This window comes from Rhipicephalus microplus, unplaced genomic scaffold (assembly GCF_043290135.1).
Source record: "Rhipicephalus microplus isolate Deutch F79 unplaced genomic scaffold, USDA_Rmic scaffold_15, whole genome shotgun sequence".
NCBI classification, from domain to species: domain Eukaryota; kingdom Metazoa; phylum Arthropoda; class Arachnida; order Ixodida; family Ixodidae; genus Rhipicephalus; species Rhipicephalus microplus.
Window position 1 is genome coordinate 16,666,290 of NW_027464588.1, and position 24,439 is coordinate 16,690,728.

General features: G+C 45.8%; 1 protein-coding gene across 1 annotated transcript in view; it reads left to right on the plus strand.

Annotated features, from left to right (window-relative positions):
- The first annotated feature begins 1,247 nt into the window (after window positions 1-1,247).
- Window positions 1,248-24,439, plus strand: part of LOC142784602 (solute carrier family 41 member 1-like) — a 40,785-nt gene continuing 17,593 nt past the window's right edge. The window contains exons 1-5 of the mRNA XM_075883022.1: window positions 1,248-1,580; window positions 4,269-4,376; window positions 9,460-9,531; window positions 15,207-15,367; window positions 16,605-16,954. Coding sequence (XP_075739137.1) covers window positions 1,248-1,580; window positions 4,269-4,376; window positions 9,460-9,531; window positions 15,207-15,367; window positions 16,605-16,954 — 1,024 coding nt within the window. The remainder of the gene's footprint in view (window positions 1,581-4,268; window positions 4,377-9,459; window positions 9,532-15,206; window positions 15,368-16,604; window positions 16,955-24,439) is intronic.

Consider the following 24,439-nt stretch of genomic DNA (forward strand, 5'->3'; position numbering starts at 1 on the left):
AAATGAGCAGGAAAACAGCATGAACTGAAAGAAAATGTCAGGCCACTCCTTCAAGGAAGAACAGAAAATCAAGCATGTGCACTGAAACATTTCACATGGTGTTACCACGACAGATCAACCAAAAGCGAATTTCTATAGCCTTTCCCTTTCTATTCATGTTGTTTTTGAGCTCATACATAATACTGTTTTTTTTAGCAAGCCGCTTAGCCCACCACCATGTTGCACCTTGAGGCCTCCTTGTTTCTATCACGCGGTTGAAAACAGATACATTGCCTGAGACGCTCACTACTGCTGACATTGACACATGAGTTGGAGTTCACTAAACTGGTGGCGGTACGTCGGCGTTTAGGCTTGACAGCGTTTGACCATCCTGTAACTGAAAGGAAATGCAGCGCGAGCAACGCAAACTAAAATTAAGACACGAGATGGCAAACCAGATGGCATAGTTAGCGCTGCTATGTCACCTCGTGTGTTACTTTGCGCCTGCATTTCAAATCGTTTCTGATGTACAACCGCAAGACCCAATAGACCTTTTCCATAATTCGCAAGTGCGTCCTCTGAGCTGCTTTTCTTTTCAATGAGTAATGGTGGTGCCTGTCGTGCTTCATGCTGAGACGTGGTCCTAGATCCTAGTCATGAGCATGCGTAGCGCTCGTAGTCAGGGAGGCGGAGATCCGTTGCTGTGCCCACCACCCTCTCTATTATGTAAATATTGGGGGCCGATTTTACGATCTCCCTCTTGTGTGGCTAGCAGGGTGCCCCGCTTCCGAGTCAATGTAAGGAGCAGATCTTGCGCCCCCTCTTAGGTGACTAGGGGGCGCCGCCGTCCCTTCTGCCCCCTTCGTGCACACGCCTGAGTCCTAGTTGAGCGTACTTGGTCTTGTCTATTATGAGTGCTTAATTTTGAGAGGTGACTCAACAATTTTCCCATTATTGCGTACGCGAGACCCGCTTAAACAAGCTATTCGGACAGTATGACAAGCTACCAATATTCGCTCAAGCCACATAGCAGGAAAGCAAACGTTACAAGTTTGAAAAGGGTCTATATTAGGCACGATTCGGAATGTCTTAATATTTTTAGCATATCGCCTACACGCTCCTGCAGGCAAGCAACTAAACCAAGTCTTACGCTATTTAGAACCTAGTCCAATGATGTCTCCACAAAGCGGCAGATTGCGTAGAATGAAGGCAGCAGATTACAGTTTTTGCAACGCTTACGCACTGTAGCTTCGATGCGGCCACCCACCATGGTACCCTCGGAGGAAGGCCGTCTGGACCCTCGCAACGACGACGTGAGCTTGTCGTTGCCTGTTCGTGAGATTGGCCAGGCGTCGTTCATGCTTTCACCAACGCCGGATCCTTGTCCGTCCGAGGCGGGTGCACCCCTCTCGATTGACGCCTGCGTTGGCACTGCCCTTATCGGCTGTGCAAGTGTGCCACACACGGCTATTGGGAGCGCCACTCCTGGCGAACGAACGATGAACGCTCAGCTGATCTCGACGGCACTTCAGGTGTTCGTGCCCTTTATCCTGGCTGGCTTCGGCTCCACCTTGGCTGGCATCCTGCTCGACGTGGTCAAGGTAAAAATGGCTGGAGTGTAACAGCGAACTACTGAGTCACTCAAAATAAGAGCTTCATAAACAATTTTGATAAAAGTTGTTAAATATTAAAATGCATTGTTGTAACAAAGGAGACACTCACAAATGAAGAAAAAAAAAACAGACAGAAACAAGTAGGCGCAATCTCTCAATTGTGAATATTTCGTGAAGCAGCAATTGGAGCCGCTCTATGAAAAAAAAAGAAGAAAACGAAAGTACAAATAAAAGTACAATAAGTGAGAAAACATGGCTGCTCTCTCTGTCTGAGAATCAGTATATCAGGAAAAAGAAACGTGTCAGAACAGAAGGAGTTTACAGTTTATTCTGTTTTGTTCGTGCACAAAGCAGAGCGAATATATGCTACAGAAACAGATTATACTTTCACGCAAAGAACGGCAAGCAGTTCGAAACTTGCAGCGTGCAGCTCGAGGAGAAAGCACGCACGAAAAGAGCGTACAGAGGACGCGTGCGAAGTAACAACTGTCGCGGATCAAATTCTTTCTTATTCGTGTTTGAGCAGCTTTGGATAAACTTGATTCTAGTAGCTAGCGAGGCAACCTTCGTGCTCTCCTTAACTACTACAACCTAAAAGCAATCTTGCCGTGGAAGTGCAAGAGGTACATAGCGCCTTAATCGCGAGATTAGTGGGCGTGCATGAACAACCACGTTTTGTGAAGACGCGCGCGCATCTTCAGACACATGACGATGACCTTTACCGCGTGCCAATGCACGTCTTTCGGGCCATTTTGCTACAGATGTGAACGCGCTGAACGCCCTATCATGTATATGAAAAGCTGGACAACGTACACTTCATGGCCAAGTAGTTTTGTGCCGCCCGCTGTGCATTGGGAGGTTGTATGTTCGAAACCCGGGGAGAAGTTTGCCATCGGTGAAGATATATTTTGCGCGATATCAGTGACGGAAATAGGTCAGCGGAGTTGTGATGCACCTTGACAGAACCACATTTGTGGTAAAACCGATAAATCTAGAGATCCTATCGTGGGCGTGGGTAGTGTTGCCCATTTTGTGTGAGAGTCAATATTCATGGCACTCGCCCCCCCCCCTCCCTCTTCGTTGGCAAAATCCAAACGACAACGTGCATTACAATGGGTTAAGAACTTGGAAATCATGCGGAGACTTCCTTCACCCACGGGCTAGCCTGAGTTGAAGACGGGAAGTAGACAGTTTCTGAAATGCAACGTCAAGTGTCTTCACTTGCCAATCGTTTAAAATACCTGTGTATTCATAATTGAACAAACGTATGAGGCAGACTCTGCAAACACCCTTTTAAGTGTGTAATAGAATGCCGCGTTCCTGTGTCTTTCCTGTACGCACTCCTATGATGCTATATATGCAACTACTGACTTGAGGCACTACATCATTTTTAGATTCGTTCACAAATTTGTTGCAATTTCATCACAACATTCGAGCAGTACTCAACTTTCAGAGGGCTGGTGGTTAAACCCAATAAGTTGCTTATATATCACACATTGCCAGCGCCATAGCATTTTCCACAGAAGAAACTTGCTAAAAAATAAGGCCTTATTACATGCTTGACGTGCCTTCACTGCAGGATTAGCGCAATGGAGCGTATCAAAACTTTATTCCATAAAAAAGAGAGCAACCCGTATTTACGACACTAGACGCACCATTGAGTTCATGTGCATGCACTGGTCGTGTGCGTGTCGCTTTTAACAATTTCTTCAAGTACTTCGGCAAAAAAGTAACGTGTAAGATATTTCCCATCGCAGTCCTAATCACATACCCTGAATTGATTATTCGCATAATGTAAAGCTTAGAAACCTTCAAATTGACAAATGTTTCCCCTCGCGCCCTTTAAAACAGCACTGCACGACCTGTGGTAGTAGTGCGGAATATAAACTGTTGTACTGCGTAGTTCCAGTATCCTTCATTCGCAGTAATTGTATAACCTCGTCTTTCAAAGTGAATGGTTGTAGTTGCAACTTATCAATTTAGTCAGAAAATCGCAGCTAACTTTTTGCCTCCTTAAGCACGACCAAACAGATTTTGGTTATTGTTTTTGACGGCCACGTATTTAATATATACAAAGTGGCTGACCAAAAGCAACCACCCTCTAAAAATAGGCGGACTTATCGGGTTCAGTAGCTATTCAATTTAAACCATCATTAGGTCTTTGTAAATGGAGTTCCGTCAAATTAAACTGATAAAAACTATTCGCATTGTTTTAAAAGTTCCAATTAAAGCTTTGTTTTGATGTATGCTACAATCGAAATCTGTTTTTTAATGTAAAAAGTGACCACATATGCTATCCTTACGTGTGCTAGTCAAATGCTTAGTAAAACAGATTTTACCCATACTGAAATAAAAATTTATACCTTTGCTTATACACGCAATGCAGCATGAGGTGGTCGCTCAAGTTCTAGTACGACACGTGGATATGGGTCTTACTGATCACAACCGAAAATTTCTAGAAATTTCCAAGCTGGACTAAATCATAGCAATATCGTTTGATTGCTCGCAGGAAAGCTTAAGAGACACTTGTTGAGTTTAGCTCCTCTGTAATAGGGTGCAAAGATTGGAGAGAAAAAAAATGTTCGGACTTTAATTGATGTTGGGGGCCACCGCATTCTGTTTTGCGACTACACTTTGTTCGAGCCTGCTCTATATGTTCTCATTTCAACAATGCAGGAGTGGCCGGTGTATGTGATAGTGCACCACATATTCGTGGTCAATCCACCCTTGCTGGGTCTCAGCGGCAACCTGGAGCAGACCCTGGTTGCGAGGCTTAGCACCCAGGTGCGTATTCAGTGTGTCACATAATACAGAACTCATCCATGTCCTCGCTTGTCTATTCCACTTGCACTATTCGAATGTACATTTTCATGCGTGCCTGTCAGACTGTAGCTTTCAGTTGCTCTGTAGAGTATCATGTTTGAATTTTGTTCACACCCTCACCTAAATTACAACACTTATTGATTTTCGATGGCGTCTTCCATAGCATCAGCTCCTTTTGATGTTTTGCATCTCATAAAACAACGAACCCATTGTTCCTTGTTTAGGCACACTTTTAAGACGCCTAACTGAAGTATCTGATTCACCCTTATACTCGCAGTTTCATGGGTTTTAAGCCTTGTCCATAAGCGTGTTCCCCGCTCCAGTACTGTTATTCCACACAATTTTCAGAAGATGTGAAGAGGAATCGTCTATAAGATGGTATCCTGAAGCTAGTTAAGTACAGTTTCTAGACAAAATGCAGTCATTATTTGAAACAGTGTGGCCTAAAAGAGAAGCAAAGTTCACTAATTCAGGTGTGCTTGTTAAGGTTATAAAAATGTAAAACCCTTCAGCGCTCTGTAAATAGGCACAAAATAAAGCTGACGCTTTGAAACTTATTGAAATTTGATGCTACTATCGCCACATATCATAACTTTAGTCACTTTTTATCGCAAAAACAATGCAATGGACACAGATTCGTCTACACAACTTGGCATGCATACTAAAACCTATGTTTGTAAAGTTAAAGGGACACTAAAGTAACTTAACAATTTCCGCAAGAAAGAAAGCTGAATGCATGACAGCTTCTAAAACGACAGTTTTATCAACGACAGTGCGCTACTTTCCGTGAAATTAGGGTAGATTCACAAGAACACAAGCGCCGCAGTCAGACATTCTTAAAAATATCCCGATTACATCAGATGAACCACGTACAGTTATTCTCTAGTAATTTGTTTAACTGCACTAAATAAAAAAACCTTCCGTGCATCAAAATACGCAATACTTAGCTGCTTTTTGTTTCTGTTTGATTAATGGAAAAAAGAACCGGAAGACGTAACTGTGGGGAATGGCACGAGTGGGTCAAAAATGCAATTTCCGCGTAGGTAAACTGGACAGATGGTGCCACATAGTGGGGCACAGTTGAACCAAAAAACGTCTACAATCTTGGAGCCAATAGAGGGAAGTTGATCTATGGCCGTATTTTCTGCTGTGGCCCCCACTGCTTTCGATATGCTGCTAGAAAGCCAGGCAACGTTGTGCATTGCAACGGTTACGTGAGTTGGTCTGAGCTGTTCGCTTTTTGAGGCAAGTAAATTGAAGTGCGCTAACCTGTTGCGGACCACTAAAACGTGATTTTTTTCAAAACAGGTCTTTCCTTGGCACAAAAGTAACACACGAGGTTTATGAACCAATATTTATACAGTCAACATCGACCTAATAATTGCCTTTAGTATCTCTTTAGAGTTCATCGAAGTCATTACCAGCTAAGTTAAAGCGTTGTGCCAAAGCAAAGTTCCAATCACTAGGAAAGAAAATACGCAGTCATAACTTAGTTATGAACTTATTCAAGGGGATTCTTGAATTCATGCAATATGACATAGTACATACCCAACAAAAACTGATGGCAGTGGAGCGCTTATATCAATTTCTGACGTACAATTTACACGTGCGGCCTCCGTCAGATTGAGAATGAATTAGGCATAATCATAATATAGTTCATAATTTAGTGATGCATCTCCCCCTCTCTCCCTCCAACTCCACGCCCGCGCATTTTTTTTTCTTTTTGAGGGAATGCTTGTTTCTTTTTGAAGAACCCGATTCGAAATGGCGGCCTCCTTATCGCCACCATGCCCGCTTTCAAAGTTGCCCTCTACTACTTTTTGCTTGTTTTGAAGGAGAGGGTATGAAGCACGCATACAGAAGCACTGAAGAAAGTAGTGCAGAATTGAAGACAAGATGTCGAAATGACGGCTCTAGCGCATACTGAATGCAGGAATTTTCCCTAACCATGCATATTATTACATAGCAGAGCAAGAAGGTGGGAAAGGGAAGTTAGGGCGAGGAAGAGTCTTGTGACGATGACAGAGGAAATGAGGAGGCGACAGGGTGAAACATGACGTAGTCTTATAAGGTTCACTTTAACAGAGAGCTAGAGCTTGCGCCCAGGTATATGAGGAATGAATGTGTAGCTTTGCTGCAGAAAGAGTCGTCCGGACACAAAAGTAAGTCGTCCTGGCAGCGCGGTCTTGCTACACGTCAGCGAATTCCAGTCCGAGCACATCTTGATAACGCTGCCCCAACATCCTTACAATTTTCCCGTGGATTAGCCACACTTTTTTCATGTGATAACGTTAGAAAGCTTGTTTCGCAGATATGCTGGCGTCTGCATCGGGGCCGCCATCGTTCGTCGGCAGCAAAAAATCATGATCTTGTCCATGATTGACACAAAAGTCACATGATATAAATTAACATTAAACATATCCGGGACCGAGTGAGGATCGAATTCCAGCCAATTTCTTTTCAAGCAAGTATTCTGCCACACAGCAGAATACTTGCTTGAAAAGAAATTGGCTGGAAAGAAATGTTCGGAAATGCAGCTAAAATTACTTCCTCTATCTAGAAATGCAGTCAAAACAACTTTCATGCTTTACAAACACAAGATCGTTGTATACAGGCTTCATAAGATAACGTGGCATAGCGCTGTAAAAATCGCGTGGTACAGGAGTACATTGACACTGGGTTTAATAACCCCCGATAATAATAATGACGTCGTGGTTTGAAGCCGGCCACAGATGACAAAAATCACGGACGTTAAGGCATGTATCCCCTTGCTACCATGTAGTGGGTGCATAAAAAGCTAAAATTAAATACTACGCATAAATGTTTCTAGTTGAAAGTGTGCTACCCTCTACAGAGAGTACAGTTAAAACTTTATTGACACAAGCTACTTTCACCTTTATCGCTTACTTTCAAGTAATCCATGATTTGAACTCTTCGTGTTATATGACACATAAAACATTTTCGTCGAGGTTTTTGAAATACGCACTTTAAGAACGGGACATTGCTCTCGCGTTACACTTTTCACCCATTATAACCGAACGTACTTTTCAAAGTACACTCAAATTTTCGTGAATAGAAAATACTGAATATAATATTCTGAACTTGTTCACTAAAATTTAGAATGCCAAACGTCCCAGCAAGCTAATTGTAAATGGTTTATTCACTCGGTTCTGCTCTTTTTTGTTTCGTAAGTCGTTAAACTTTATAAAATTATAACGAATCTTAGAACAAATAAAATTTTCCTACCTTTAGGAAAACGCAGAACCCGTCAAATGCACGTAGTCATCTGCTTTACCAAAATTATTTCAGTTTTCCCATTTATATATTTCAAAAATGAATTTCTTGTACTTCAGCAAGAACAAAATACTTCTTCCAACGCTCGAGATGCACATAGAGTGCATAGGTTTGCTTTGAGGTATAATAAAGTGTGGGTGTATTTTGTATTCCACGTTAGAACTCCGTGGGAGCACACATGGCCTGCTGTACATTGCCTCAGAGACTAAACTTTAGCTTTTTTAGGGGTGTGGTATTGGGGGAAGGTAGGCTTTTTTTGCTTATATGAGGCTCACGAGACTGCACCAGTTGTGCGTTGGTGGTGCCTTGGCGCCGCCTTCAGGGCCACCCACGGTAGTATTCTGTCGTAAACGCATGTGTGTGGCATCGAAGGTGGCGGTAAGTCAAGCTCAAAAAAAGAGCGTGTATGAATACGGGCCTAGGAATGAAGATGTACTGAGATGGCTCAAAGGGCCCCGCGACACTTTTACTACAGCCTTATTTAGCACTGAAACGCGTCTAGCTGTGATTACTGAAACAAATGCAACAAGACTGATGAAAATTGGTGCACAGAAAGTAAAATTAAGAGTCCTCAAAGTTCAATACTTTAGCAGACGACAACGAGAAACGTTCTCTTTCACATGTTACTCGCCTGATGACGTCAAAGACCACTTCCAATCACAGCGCGCGTCTCATAAGGACATCCTAAAAATGTCATCTCTTGGTGGCTTTCACACAATACCTCTTGATCGCTTTTTTTTGAGGGCGTGATGGCGTGCTTACTACAAACCACATGCGTCGAGTAGAAGATGCTCCCATGGTCACAATATGTAAGATACACACATGCGCTTTGGGCAAGGTCAGTTCTCAGTTTGCATGCAACGTGCGTTCTATACGGCAATCCGACTCTCTACCCCTCCTACTGCCCCTTCTGTGGATCCGTACCGACGGTGTACCACTTCACGTGGGAATGCTCTGCCCCACAGGGCGTGCCTCCCATTCCCAATCCCACCCCTTCCTCTTGGGAGTCTGCACTGCTCAGCTTACGCCGGCAGGAACAGCAGCAGCTGGTCCAGCGGGCTCGCAGGGTCGCGCAAGGCAATGGAGCCCTGGACTGAGGGCCCCACCCAAAGAAGGCTCAGTTTCCATTTGTTATTAATAAATGTTTATTCTCTCTCTCTATACGGCAACGCGGGCGTTCACCGCCTGTTGCATTTTTGGCTGGCTAAAAACTCGGTACAAGTTTCCACTTTTAGTTGCCGGTGTGCCATAGCATCGTTCGCAGGTTAAGTGTTGTGTTCGTTGTTCTGAAAACACATCATTTCGAAAGAGGAATGGTTTCATTCTGAGAAAGTATAAAAAATGATTTTTCTGTTTTAGCATTCACTCGTAGGCCTAGCTACGACCATATGAATATGGCCTGCTATTTCTCGCATCAAACTAATCAAAATAGTACGGTGTTTGTCGTCACGCCACATGACATGACATCACTTCTTATATTAAACATAGCCGCTGTGTGTCACGGTAGCCTGAACAAAAGGAAGTTTATCTCGTGAAATAAATTACAACTGCGTCGACTTTGACGTTGCCGTGTGTGCAATGATAGTGGTGCGTTCCACAGCACCAGAATAACCAATAATAAATACGTTTTCAAATAGTGTCACAGGCCCCCTTGAGGCTCTTTTATAGTAGAGTATATCCTATACTTGAAATAGCTCAACCTTGTTTCCGAATGCAATATACTACAAGGCATATTTTATTTATCTCGCAGGCAAACTTGGGAAACCTGAACCGGGTTCGCGAACAACTACCCATGATATTTGCAAACATCGCCCTCTTGCAGGTAGAGTACCTATTTTTGCTCATTTAATTACTGATATGGTCTTCGAAAGCTTTTGATAGTGAACTGTAAGGGGAATATATATCACATGAATAATTAAGTGGTCATAATTGAGATTACTATATGGGGTGAATAAATATATGAACAAACCAACCCAATAAATAGTTCTACCATTTTGTTCTGCAATACAATGTTAATTTTTTCACTGAAAACCACTACTTTTGCTAGATTTAGTTTCATGTAAGTAGGTATTCCGTGTAGCATACCTATCCATCATGCCATACGGGGGGTATAATATTCCTGCCTGTGAGATATCTTGAAAAAGGCCTGCATGATGATAACTTCTTGCGATAACTTGTCTGGTGTACGAAACAAATGAGTAATTATCTGTGGTCTGTTATGCCAGCACTGACACTAATGTAGTTCACGTGTATCAAAACTATAAACGCTAAAGACATGCTTTCGACTATAGAATCGAAAAAAGTATTTATTGTTAAGTATTTCAAGTAGAAATACACAGGGGACATGGATGGGGTAGTTTCGTTGGAAGTACTACAGGTTGGTGAATGTGGAAGCTCCTCCTGTAGATGCAGAGCTCTCATCTATTTGTGGAAACAGAAAACAAGCGTGGCAGTGGCACAGGTTGTAGGGGCAAACTTCTCCATTGTAATCATCAAAAATGCAACTCTAAGCACGCTAACACTGATTTGCTCACCTAATTGGTCACAATCTGCGGACGCACTTGTTTCAACTATATGCAGAAACACCGTTTATACTACAGTTTGTCTTGTCGCGTTGTTCTATCTGGATAATTTAAAAGCAATAAAAGTAAACATAACAGTATTATAAATATTCAGTGTATAGGTTGAAGTCGCATTCCTTTATATTTACTACGCGGGTCTCAGTAAAACTTTGCAGCAATATTTTTTACAAAAAGATCAACGAAGAGTTCAATTGGGTAGCACGATAGAATTGACAAGTATTCACACAGGCCACACTCGAGTAGAATTATCACTTTGGGAGGTATATGCAAAAAAAGTTATTTTTCAAAGTCGCAAGAACTTGTAAAACGTAGGTTGACGGGTATGCGTTCATAGGTTGATTGTGGTTTGGCAATTCATAAAGGCTTCAGTGTGCCGTTGAGACAAAAAAAAGACTAAATTATCATCTATGGTAAATGTTCGCTGTAGCACTCTTGAATAAATTCGATCAAAGTTCACGTTTTTTAAATTTAAACATGAAACGTAACATCAGCAGAAAAGTTTACATTTTTATTATATAAACACAAACGGCCACAACTCTACAAATAGCAGTTTTCCAAATGTTTTGATGAAGTTTTTCCTGTTTTGTGGTACTTTCTAGTACCATTAGCGCAAAGTTTGTATTGCTGTAAACAGTAGAGTTACATATTTTAGGTGCGAAGCTTTTGGTGTTGTGGGTCTATCCCTCCTCTTTAATAGTCTGTTGTAGAAGCCTATTTTAGTCAGTTTTAAAAGTTGCTCACTAGATGGCGTTGTATATATGTTTCTTCAGAAATCTCACTAGGTGGCATTAGCAGTTTTGGTATAGTTTATGAATAAAGAGGAAAGATTGTGCAATCATAATAAGAAATTCGCACTAGATGTACGGAATACGTATTCATGAGTGGGGCGAAGTACCCGTCAAACTGTTTGTCCATCTAATGCGTGCCCTAGTGTGATAGCAGTGAACGGATGGACAGACAGACAGACAGACAGACAGACAGACAGACAGACAGACAGACAGACAGACAGACAGACAGACAGACAGACCAACCGACCGACCGACCGACGCTTCGCCCTACTCATCATCAGTTACTGCGTGGATTTTCTGTCAATGTTCAGGAGACAGAGAGAGAAAACTTTATTTGCGCATAACGTGGAGCATTCCAAATGGTCGGGCCCCTATTCCAGGGCTCCGCTGGCACTAGCCATCATCTCTACCCGTTGGACCAGCCAGAGCTGATCAACAATGGCCGAGCTGGACAGCAGCGCCTCCCATTGTTCCTCTGTGTTGTTCATGTTGTGGTGTTCGTCATTGTGATGCGTACACTCCCACGTGATGTGAAACAGAGTTGGTGTGGCCCCTACCACGGACATATATCTTTGTATGCTGTGGGGTAGAATACATGCAGCCTGTGTAAGTTCGTGTATGTGTTTGTTTGGATTCTGCGTAATGCCACCGATTCCATTGCTGTGAGTTTCTTATGCGGTGCTGGATACAGTCAGTCAGTCAGTCAGTCAGTCAATGAACTTTATTTACAAATTGTCCTGAGGAGCCGATTCTCCTCAAGAGGGAGGGTCGGCTGCGGGCCGCACCCACGTGGGGACAGCAAGAGCGAGCCCCTCCGCCAAATTGCGGGCCCTCTGGACAGCCCAGATTTGGACCTCTCGGTCCGAGCTGGTAATTGCCGTCCTCCAGGCAGCTTCTGTGCTGAGAGGCTCGCCATCGCGCAGCGCCGCGCATTGCCAGAGCATGTGGGGTAACGTGCAACGTCTCTCTTCGCAATGAGGGCATTGCGGCTTTATGCTGTCGATAAACTTGCTGTACACTAAAGGCGACGGGTAAGTACCGTTTGCAGCATTCTTAAAGTGACTGACTGGGCCCTAGAGAGTTGCGGGTGCGGGAGCGGAAAGCTACGCCTGGCCAACTGATAATTTTTGCAAATTTCGTTAAAGGTGAGGAGTGAATCAAGCTGCCGGATGCCATCCCCAAAATTAGATGCCGATTGCCCGTCACGGTGGGACAGTTCGCGTGCTCGGGCATGGGCAAGCTCATTGGCATTGGGGATAACAGGGTGGTCATCCTTGCCCATGTGGGCAGGAAACCAGGTGATGTGGCCGTCGACTTCCGTGCAATGTGGTCTTTTGGTAGGAAGATGGGCCGCCTGCTCACAGACTGACCCGGTCATGAACGCTCGTGCAGCAGCTCGAGAATCAGTGAAAATGCGCGTGCGCATGGGAATCGCCACGGCCATTGCTATAGCAGCCTGCTCTGCCCTAGCCGGCGTGGTATCTCGAAGAGATGCTGCTGTGAGGATTTTACCGTGAAGGTCAGTGACCACAGCCACGAAATTGGATGTGCCGGGATACTGTGCTGCGTCAACGAACGCCACAAGTTCAGGGGTGGCAGCGGCGGAACTGAGGAGCGACCTAGCCCTAGCGGCCCGGCGGCCGACATTGTAGAGAGGGTGAACATTTCTAGGAATTTGTGAGATCGTAATCTGCTCCCTCAATTTGGGGGGAAGCTGTATCATTTTGTCTGCTACCATAGTTGGTTCGCAGCCCAGAAACTCCAGGATGCGTCTCCCAGCTTTGGAAGAGGACAGTCGTGCAGCTTGTGCTGTTTGTTGCGCTTCTGCAATCTCACTAAATGTATTATGCATACCAAGAGCCTTGAGCTTTTCCTCATTTGTGTTGTTTGGAAGGCCTAAGACCCTCTTAATGCACTTTCGAATAATCGAATCCAGTTTCCCTTGTTCTTTCCTTTCCCACCTATGCGCTGTGGCAATGTAATTAATGTGACTCATAAGAAACGCATTGAAAAGCCTCATGAGGTTGGCCTCACAAAGCCCTCCACGCCTGTTAGACACCCGAAGTATAAGCTTGACCATGCTCTCCGCCTTTGCCGCAATACGAGTCAGAGTATGAGAGTTACTTCCATGCTCCTTCAGGAACATGCCTAATATCCGAATTTTATCAACACGGGGGATGGCCTGCCCTGACCGTGTGTGAATTTCGATCCTGATGTCTTCCGGCGGAAATGGAATAGTGGTGAACTTGCGTTTCTCCGGCGGTGTGTACAGGAGGAGCTCCGACTTGGCGGTCGACAAGTGCAGCCCCGTGCTATCCAAAAACTCCTCCGTGCACCTGAGGGCCTGCTGGAGGGACTCCTCAACGTCTCCGTCCCTACCCCCAGTGCACCATATAGTAATATCGTCCGCATACAGCGCATGTCCGATGCGGTCGATACGAGAGAGTTCGAGCGAGAGTTTCCTTATCGCGATATTAAAATTAGCGGCGAAATGACCGATCCTTGAGGGTTCCCCTAAGTCCAAGGTGAAATTTCTTGGAGCAGAGGTCCCCGAGCCAAATGGTGGCAACGCGATCCCTGAGAAAAGAGCGGACGAACCCGTAAAAGCGGGCCCCCAATTTCAACTCAGAGATCGAATCCAGTATGTGAAGATGTGAGATATTATCGAAAGCTTTCTCCAGATCGAGTGCAAGAATCCCTCGGACATCTCTGGTGTCTATGTCGAGAATTTGATGTTTAATCATTTTCATAACGTCCTGCGTAGAGAGCGCGGGACGAAAGCCAATGAGATTGAAAGGGAAGAGCTCGTTTTGTTCAATGTGATGGGAGATTCGGTTAAGGATTGAATGTTCCGCGACCTTACCCATGCAAGACGTGAGCGAGATCGGTCGGAGCGTGCCGAGCCCGAGAAGTTTACCAGGCTTGGGAATGAGGACGACATAGGCCGTTCGCCACTCCTTCGGCACCTGCCCCGACTCCCAAACCCGGTTGACCTCGTCAGTTAGTAGCTCAATGGATCTATCGTCCAGATTTTTAAGTAGCCTGTTAGTGATACCATCCGGCCCGGGAGCCGATTTTCCATTGAGATCAAAAAGGAGCGCCCTGATCTCTGCCGTGTTGAAGGGGGAGTCCAGCTCCGACCCCTCCAGACCAGAGAAATCCGGGTAGTCTGCATCCGTGGTAGCCCCCAGGGGGAGGTACCTATCCGCCAGCTGTTGTAAGATTTGATCATTGGAGAGCCCAGCAGACCTCTCCTTGTGAATGAGCCGATCAACAGTGTGTTTCTGATTAGCTTTAGTTTGCTTATCTCCCAGGAAGTGCTTGAGAATGTTCCATTTCACCCCTGACCGCATCTGCCCATTGACAGCGTTACAGACCTCATCCCATTGTTGCCTGGCCAGGATTTGGCTGTACGATTCAATCTCCTGTTTGAGCAGAGCAATTTTCTTTCTGAGCCTCCTGTTGAGTCGCTGCGTACGCCATCTGTCAAGTAAGGAGTTTTTGGCTTCAAGGAGCCTCGCTAGGCGGCTGTCCATGCGTTCCGTTTTAAGATCCGTCTTTACCACCTTAGTGGCAGCTTTAACATCTGCCTTAAGACGCTCAAATAGCTGGCCAAGGTCATCGTACTCTTTTTCATCGCTTTGTATGAGTTCCCGAAAGGCATTCCAATCAACAATTTTGAAAACCCGCGGCGGCGGTGCTTTAACATCGAGGGAGATAGACGCGAAGAAATGGTCGCTCCCCAAGTTCTCATGCAAGTTCTGCCAGAAAGGGCACTCGACGTTCCTGACAAAAGCCAGGTCCGGCGTGGTGTCCCTTGCTACAGAATTGCCGAGACGTGTGGGAAAGTTGTGATCAGTAACTAGTAACATATTAGGATTGGTAGTATGCTGCAGAAGCGCCCGCCCCTTAGCCGTATTATTGATATAGCCCCATGTCTGATGTCGCGCATTGAAGTCGCCAGCAACTGTCAACGGAGCCGAGCCTGCGATTTTGGAGGCTTTGCAGAGAAGCGCATTAAAAGTCTCCCGAGTATCAGATGGTGAGCTATAAACGTTGAGAATGAATAGGTGCTCCATAAGCCGAGAGTTTGGGATTAACTCAATGAGTATGTGTTCCACCTTTAGGTCTGGACGTACATCGCGAACCTCAAAGGAGAACTCTTTGGATATGAGGGTGGCGACCCCGCGTTTTCCTTCCCCCCAGCAGGCCACGGAGCGATAAACCCGGAGGGCCACCTCTCCTTTAAGGGTCTCCTAGAGGAGTATTACGGCTGGCTTATTCTCCTGTGAGCTGACGAACTGCTGCAAGACTGCCTTCTTCCTGTGGAAGCTCGCGCAATTCCATTGCCAAATGGCAAATGTTTTATTTAGCTTCGCCATGATTGCTACTTAGGTTTTGCTCCACCACCACCACCCTTGCAGAAAGGGACTGGATGACAGAGCTGACACCAGCGATGGTCTCCCTAATTTCATAGACCACCCCCATAATTTCCTGTTTAAAGTCACTGAACTCCTTCTCGATATCTACCGGAGGGTCAGCGGCTTTTCGCTTACCACCTCTAGGTTGTGCCTCGGCCTGCTGCACTTTCACCGCCCCTTCCGGCGTGCGTTCGCGCTGCCTAAGCTCCTCAACTAATGCTTTAATCTCCTGAAGCTCACTCCTCAAAGTTGCATTCTCACGCTCTAGCTGCTGTATTCTAGCCGTAGCTTGCTCTGGCAACTGGCGCTGCACGATAGTTCGAGACTCACGTTTTGGGCCCACTCGTTCAGCCCAGGTAGGTTCCTGCTGAATCCGGGCACAGGAGGCAGACCTATCCCTCGAGCGAGAGCGGTGACCCGCACCCCGCCCAGGGTTATCAAGGCCACCCCCCTGGTTGAACCCAAGCCCGGGAGCTTGCTGTGGCACAAACTCCGCGCGCTGCTTGTTTGCTTTTCTCCGTCGTCGCCTTCTACGCCGAATGATGTAGGGAACCTGGTACCTGCTTTTGCAGGCCCGATCCGCCATTGGATGCGCTCCTCCACAGATGGAGCACTTCGGCTGGCACGTATGATTCTCAGAGGGCGATGAGACCCCACAGTCCGGGCAGGTGATGACTGTAGGAGTGCGACAAACGTCCGAGCGATGTCCCAGCTTTCCGCAGGTTCGACAGGCGTCGATTTGTCGTCGATAGAGCGTGCACCGGATCAGGTTCGTCCCACACATGACGTAGTTTGGAACTTTCATACCGTGAAACAGGACGATCACCGTGGGCGTTTTCTTGATGCGCCGTACTCCAAGAACATTCGGATTTCTTGCGTGCACGAAGAGCTCACCAAGCTGGTCATCAGAGAGCTCAGGGTCGATACCGCGAACAACTCCTCTGCACGTATCCCCAGGTGGCGTCACGTAAGTAGAGACTTTATGGAGCGTTTCTCCCACTCGAATTTGCTTCACTTTAGCATATGCTTCTGCGTTCCTAGCGTGTGGCGTGCTGATCACAAAAATGTTCTGCATTTCATTGGCACAAACAATATCTTCCTCAGCCTGCGGCGGGCCGAGACAATCAGCCATCACCAAAGCTTGGGTAACCTTGATTCCACTGACCTTGCGCACATCCATGCCTCCCTTGGGACGTACGACAACCCGGTAGTGATCTTTAGGCAATCGCGGCAGGCGCGACGCGGCGATGAGCTTGTTTATCGGCCCCTTCGGGTGCGCTGGACGGGCGGCACGATGACCGGCACTGGGGCCAGGGCTGTCGCCGGGCGTAAAATCCTGACGCTGCTTCTTCCGAGAGTGGGCAACAATCCACCCGGAGGCTTCATCCTCCTGCCTGGAGATTTCTTCGCCGAAGACCATCTCCTCGAGCGGCATCCTCGAAGCGTCTCGCTCGGCAGGCCGAGCTGAGCGCCAACGTGGCACAGGGTGAAACACCCAAATAAAAGTTCGAAAGCTTGACCTACCCGCAAAAGTCGGGTATCCACTCGATCCTTGAAAGAAACTGGATCAGATGAGTCGAAAAACCGAGGTTGATCGGCAAATTTGCGGTCAAAAACATTTAAAAAAGCAGGAGCCGATGCGAGCGCGTCCGGCTCGCGTCTAGTAAGCGGCCGTGCTGGATACACTTTTCTATTGTCCCTGTAATACTGAAGAATTGCACCAAAGTTAGGGTCTAGGGGCGTTGGATCCTCTATTGCAGTGTGCAAGGAAGCTCGGTAATCTGTGAAGCCTCGAGCCGCCTCATCCGCAAACTGGTTCCCGGTGACGCCCTCGTGCCCTGGCGCCCAGATAATGGTTTGGGTGTATTCAATTGGGAAGTCCTTGTGAGCTTTGGTTAGAATTTGGAAGGCCTTCATACATCTTCTACCTTTTTCGTAATTTCTACATGCAGCCTTCGAGTCTGTGATTATTGTCATTGGGGCTTTTCGCTCCCTGCCCTCCTTGATTGCCAGCGCGATCGCTATCTCCTCCGCTTCTGTGATAGAGGCTTGGGCTATGGAGGCACAACTTGTGACGTTTACTTTTCGGTCTGTGACCACGGCCACCGTGTTCTTTGCATTTGCCTGACATGATGCAACGTCAGTAAATCTCGCCGTATTAAGATATTTTGTCTGTCTATCTATGTAAACGTCTCTTGCCTTACGTCTTCCAGCATGTAAAACTGGGTCCATGTTCTTCGGTAGGGGGCATATTTTGTACCAGGCTCTGCCTGAGCACGACAATTCCTTAGCTCTTCCATGTGCCTGTACTTGTTCGCCGAGGCCGATCCTCTGAAGAAGTTTTCTGCCGGTTGTCGTCTGTAGCAGGTGGTTAATCTGGGTGGTTACTTGTGCCTCAGCCAACTCATTCATTCATTCATTTGTGGGGTTTAACGTCCCAAAACCACCATATGATTATGAGAGACGCCGTAGCGGAGGGCTCCGGAAATTCAGACCACCTGGGGTTCTTTAACGTGCACCCAAATCTGAGCACACGGGCCTACAACATTTCTGCCTCCATCGGAAATGCAGCCGCCGCAGCCGGGATACGAACCCGCGACCTGCGGGTCAGCAGCCGAGTACCTTAGCCACTAGACCACCGCGACGGGGTGGCCTCAGCCAACTCATCAATTGTATTGTGAAGTCCGAGTGCTAATAGCTTCGCAGTTGAAGTGCTTCGTGGTAGTCGCAGAGCCGCTTTATACGCCATCCTTATTATTTTGTCTGCTTTTTCTTTCTCCTCTCTATTCATGTTGTGGTAGGGTAGCGAGCATGTTAGTCTGCTGATGACTAAGCTCTTTACCAAACGAAGTACGTCTTGTTCTTTCAGTCCAGCACGATTGTTCGTTATTCGAACTATCATACGAACAATTTGTTGAGCTGTTCGTTTAAGCATATTCAGTGTGCGGAGACATCGCTGATTGGACTGTAACCACATCCCTAAGATCCGAACAGTTGTTTTCTTTGGTATAATATTGCCATCTAGCTTGACCTCAAGGCGGAGGCTCGGGTCTGTCCTTTGTTTTTTACTCTTGGAGAACCGAATAAGTTTCGATTTGTCTGCTGAGCACTGAAGCCCCCTTTCTTTAGTGTAATCTTCGATGGTTTTAGCTTCCAGTTGAAGCCGCTCTTCTTTTTCCGCCAAGCTACCCTTGGTTGTCCATGCAGTGATGTCATCCGCATAGAAGGAGTGTCGGATGTCGGGAATACCTTCCAGTTTTTTGGCTAGACCAATCATGGCTATGTTGAAAAGCGTAGGCGAGATTACAGCGCCTTGTGGTGTGCCTTCGCTCGGTGGGTGGAAGACATTGGATTCGTCTTCTCCTAATCTGATAACAGCGGTTCTTTTAGTAAGGAAGTTCTGTACATAATTGTACGTCCTTTGACCACAGTTTGTCGCTGCTAGCCCATCTAATATGGCCTTATGGCTTACGTTGTCAAAAGCGCCTTTCATGTCGATGGCCATGACAATGTGTTCTCCTGCTTTTGGAACATTTGTTAGTACTTCCTTCTTTAAAAGCAGAAGGATGTCCTGTGTCGAAAGGTTCGAGCGGAAACCAAACATGGTGTTTGGCAACAATTTATTTTGTTTAAGGTGCCATTGAAGTCTGGCATTTAATAATCTCTCAAACACTTTGCCTAAGCACGAGGTAAGAGAGATTGGCCTGAGGTTTTCTATTGCCAATTTCTTTCCTGGTTTGGGTATCATAATTATTACAGCATGCTTCCATTGCTGAGGTATAGTGCCATTCACCCAGTGTTTGTTAATGAAGTTTAGAAGCGCTGTTATGGCTTCGTCATTCATGTTGCGAATCATGGCATTGGTGATTTGGTCTGCCCCAGGCGCTGTGTTGCGTTTCATGGTGACGATTGCCGCTCTGACCTCGGCATGCGTGAAAGGTGCATCCAGTTCTGAGTTTGAGAGCCCAGTGTATTTAGCCTGGTAAGGGGCTGTGATAGCTCGGGCACCGAAACACTTAATATAGATGTCTTGAAGCAGGTAATCTCTTGTGCCTGGGTATGTGTGCAATAATCTTTCTAGAGATTTTTGTCCTTCGCGTTTAGTTTTCAGAGGGTCAATCATGGCTTTTAGGATATTCCATGTCTTTGCTGTTCCTAGAGTTCCGTTTAGTGAATCGCAAAATTGTTCCCAGTTGGCTGTCGCGAGTTGATTAGCGTACTGTTCGGCTTGCTGCGTTATTTAATCAATTTTCGCTTTTAGTTTCTTATTATGTTCAGGAAATGTCTCCGCTTTTGTCTGTATAATAGGCCAACTGAGCGCTTTATAATAGGACTACACGTTGTTGGTATGAAAGAAACTTTATTGCCGTGAAATTGAGATAGGAAAACTACTTGTAGGTGTACCACCATACTACAATGCGTAACAATTGTCTTGCCGTGGTTCTTAAAAAAATCAGAGCACATCCACAGAATGAATGATGATGAGTGGGGCGAAACGTTCGTAAGTTCATTCGCGCTGCCATCCATTCGTTTGTTCTTGCTTCCGCCCGTCCGTGCGACCGTCCACGCATCCACCCTTGCAACCATCCAAGCGTACGTCCGTCCATTCATGCCTCCTTCCGCGTGTCCGTCTCTGCGTCTGTCCGTCTGCCTGTCCGCGCGTCTGTCCATGCGTTCTTCCGTGCGTCCGTCCGCCCATATGAGGGTCCATGCGTATGTCCGTCTGTGCATCCGTGTGTCCGTCTGTGAATCTGTATCACTCCATCCGTTTGTCGGTTCATCCAGCAAATAAACGCTTCAAGTACCGCCATCTCGCGTCTTTTCATCATATGTTCATCATATAAAAGCAACACCATCCAGCGGACATTCCAAAGACTAAAGGAGAGGTGACTACCTACTACTATTACATACATCACAGATGCGCGACCCACGGAATAAGAAGCTTCGCCCCTAAAACATCGCTTCCGCGATAGGAGTCAGTAAAACACGAAAGTAATATGCATCCTTAAGGAACTAGTTCAACGTTAATAGTACATTGAGGTAAGAGGGCTTGAACAATGTCTATTGGTTAACTTGGATGCATCCACGTTGTCGCTTAGTCACACATCTCTACCCCACGACTGGCACCCATATTTAAGGAATAAAGAAACCCTTGTGGCCACAGATGCTTGTGGTAGTTCAAGTAGTTAAGATAGAGAGCACAACTAGAGAATAAATTGTGACAGCCGGTAAAGTGTGACTGATTGGACAAGAAAATCGCGCTAAGGTCACCTATAAACACCACTTACAGATCAATGCCTGGCCCGGCGACAGAGAAACGCAACGCGCGTCGCCTGTTACTTTCGGTATGCGGCGATTGTTCGAGGAGTGAGCGTTCGTGGGGAACGCGGAGTTAAAGCCAGATGAAGTCGGTGGGCGTGTCGGATCTCTTCGAAATAGCTAAATGCTGTGAACGACGCTGACGAGTGGCTGGATAAATGGTTGTATCCGGCTGTACCCATTAGATCAGGAGGTGGCTCAAGCCACCTAGCCATAAAGTTAAGTACTACCACCGTGTGTTTACGGATTGAGTTTCACTCGCGCCTCGATTGTAACCACCAATCACTTAGCCTCCTCCTGGTTATTTCTACCCGTTTAGAGACTATTTTGCCTTCACTGTCGCTAAACCCCAACTCTTTAAAAAAATGGCAGCATAACCACGGAGTGAATGATGGAGAGTGGGGCGAAGAATTCTTCCGTTCATTCGTTCGTGCTTCCATCCGTCCATGCGTCCGTCAGTGTGACCGTCCATGCGTCCATCAGCCCGTCAGTGCGTGCGTCTGTTCGTGCGTCCATCCCTGCGTTCATCCATGCAGCCACCCCTGCGTTCGTTCATGCGTCCATCAATGCATCTGTCTATGTGTCTGTTCGTCCATCTATTCAACACTCCAAGTACCATCATCTCGCATCTTTTCATCATATATTCCCCATATAGAAGCACCGCCATCCAGCGGACATTCCGAGGACTAAAGGAGAGGTGGCACACGCACTTTTTCTTACGGCTTGCGCTTCGGGTCCACTTCCCAACTTTAACCACCTCGCGTTCATGGTATATACTAGTTCAATGTATTCATGGCACTGCGACCGAACGCTCGCTAAACCTTTCGAAAACCAAGGAGGTTACGCCCAGCGAGTATGACGTAGCAATTTTTTTCAGTCAGATAGTGCTCAATGTACATGCCAATGACTGCTAATGGGAAATGAGAGGCGGAGAATTCGGCTTTTACTTTCTTACGGCTTGCGCTTCGTTTCTACTTCCCATTTTTAACCACCTCGAGTTCATTCGTGGTATATACAAGTTCATTGTATTCATGGCACTGCGGCTCAACGCTCGCTAAACCTTTCTAAAGCTAAGGAGGTTACACCCAGCCAGTATAACGTAGCAACCCTTTCTTGTCAGATAGTGCTCAATGCACATGCCAATGGCTGCTAATGTTGATCGCAGCCTGCGCGTTAACTAAAAGCCGAATGCTCCTGTCTCTCATTCCCCATTAGCAGCCATTGACATGTACATTGAGCACTATTTTTTATTGTTCAAAAACGCACAGAAGAAGTCTCTCACCGGCACCACCTTGGAGGTCAAAATGTTATACTTGTCACAGACTACGAGGGACGAACGCGTGCCGCTATAAGGAGCTTTGACCCTAAAAATCGGCGCCAGTATCTTCGGCTATACGGCGAAGTCCTTTACAAAGCATTATCAAAGGTTCAGCCGTTTCCTCCTGCTCTCCACACGCAATACATACCGTGTCTGTGCCTTCAAATATACTCAGTACGTCTTGGTCTGCAAGTGTCCCGTTCTAGCCTCGCAGAGCAGAGAAATACCTCGAGAATTATCGTACATCTTTTCCTTCGCAATTTACTTCTGGAAAGTTCGGTTGGTCTCCAGTGATGATTTCGTAAGCAATCCTATCTTTCACATGTTCCTTCTCTGTTTCCTTCCCCTTCTTTTTAACCGTTGCATTCTGCTGTTGTCTAATACTTGCTTGACAATTTTGAGTTCGTTTCCTTCATTAATTATCGACTTTCTCATCTTCATGTACAAGTACCGTACCTGAAATCTTTCCTAATCCAACGCTCCTCTCCCATTTTTCTCAACTGCTTCTCAAATTGTACTTTTGCTGCTAGCTTCCCTGCATTCAAACGATGTCCATCCCATGTCTCCGTGTACCCGCTGATTTGGGATATTCCCGTATGCTTCTAAAGCAAGTCTACCAATGCCACTTTGTTTATTTTCCAATCTTGCTTGAAATTCTGGTTTCATGCACAAGACCGCATTGCCGAAAACGTCAAACCCGAGACCATGACACCTTTCTAAATTCCTCTCGCAACGTCATACCTATTGTAGTTCAGCAGTGCCCTATTTTTCATTACAGCTCCATTCCTGGTGTTCTTCGCTATTGCGTATCTTCCGTGCTCTCTTAGGTACCTAGCCCCGTTATTTATTCATATGCCCAAGTATTCGTAATTATCTACTATTTCTTGCATGACTTCTTGTATCTTATGATCACTGGCTTTCTTATCAATAAAAATGATTGCAAAATTTTTCATGCAGAACTTCCAATTTAACATATCTCCCTCATTATCAGATATGTCTATCAATATCTGCAGATATCCCTTGTTGCCGGTTATTATTACTATATCATCTGCATACATCAATGCTGGTAATGACTGTTCACTGTGTTTCTCTTGCTTGGCAAAAAAGAGGCTGTATCCGAGTCGAATCTCCTCTAACTTGGCTTCTACTATCTGGAGATACAGCATAAATAACAAAGGTGACAAGGGATATCCCGGTCCAAGCCCGCGTCGTATCTGAATAGGTTCAGATACCTGTTCTTCCCATTTGATAACTACTTTGATACTTTTAAAAATGTCCTTTAGAGATTTGGTATTCCATCTTTCACATCTAGTGTGTCCGGTATTCTCCACAAGTCTTCTTGAATCACACTATCGTAAGCTCTCTTGATATCTAGAAAAGTCAGCCACACGGGCATATGTTCTTTTTTCCTATTTTATTACAATGCATCAATGAAAACAGTTTGTCCTCCAACCTTCTTTGTTTACAAAACTCATTGTGTTGTTCTTTAGCACCTCGTCGTTGTCCACCCGTGGCTGTAAACTTTTCTTTACTATCTGCATCATTAGCCTGTAAACTACTGTTTTCACTCTTATGAGACGGTAGTAGTATGTATCGGCTTAGCCCCCTTTACTTTATAGATCATGCTCATCCTGCTTAGCTTCCACCCATCGGGCGCTGCACCATCCATTATTGCTTTGCTCGCTGCCTCTCTTATTGTTTGCTTAGAGTTTGGTCCTAGTTCCTTTATTATCCATGAGTCGAATGCCGTCAGGGCCTGTTGATGTGCTATTAGGAACTCTTTTTTTCTGCCCTTTACCACTCTCGTTGTCCCAGGGGAGCCACTTAGCTAATTGGTCCATCCTCATCTTGTACGGTGCATGCAGTGCTGTCTTAGTGTTTAAATTTTGCTGTCATCATTGTTATTATGAATTCCATTGCCTCATCCCCTTCTAGTCTGACCCCTTTAACTGTGGTTATAAACCTCTGTTTTATGCTTGTCTTATTACTCAAAGAATTGAGATGGTTCTAAAGGTTTGCAGCTGCCTTTCTAACCTTCCTGTTTACTTCTGCCATTCATTGGGGCCCCTGCTTATCTTTTCACTGATCAAATTGGGTGCTTCCTTCTGGAGCTGAAAAAGTTATCCCACTTTATTTTCACATCATCTTCCGGTTCACTCTCTGGTTAGCATACCTGTGTTCCCTGGAAGCTTCCTGATGTCTTACTATGGATCCCTTCACCCCTCTGGTTAGCACAGCTGTGTTCCCTGGAAGCTTCCTGATGTCTTACTATGGATCCCTTACCTTCATCAATCCGCCAGTT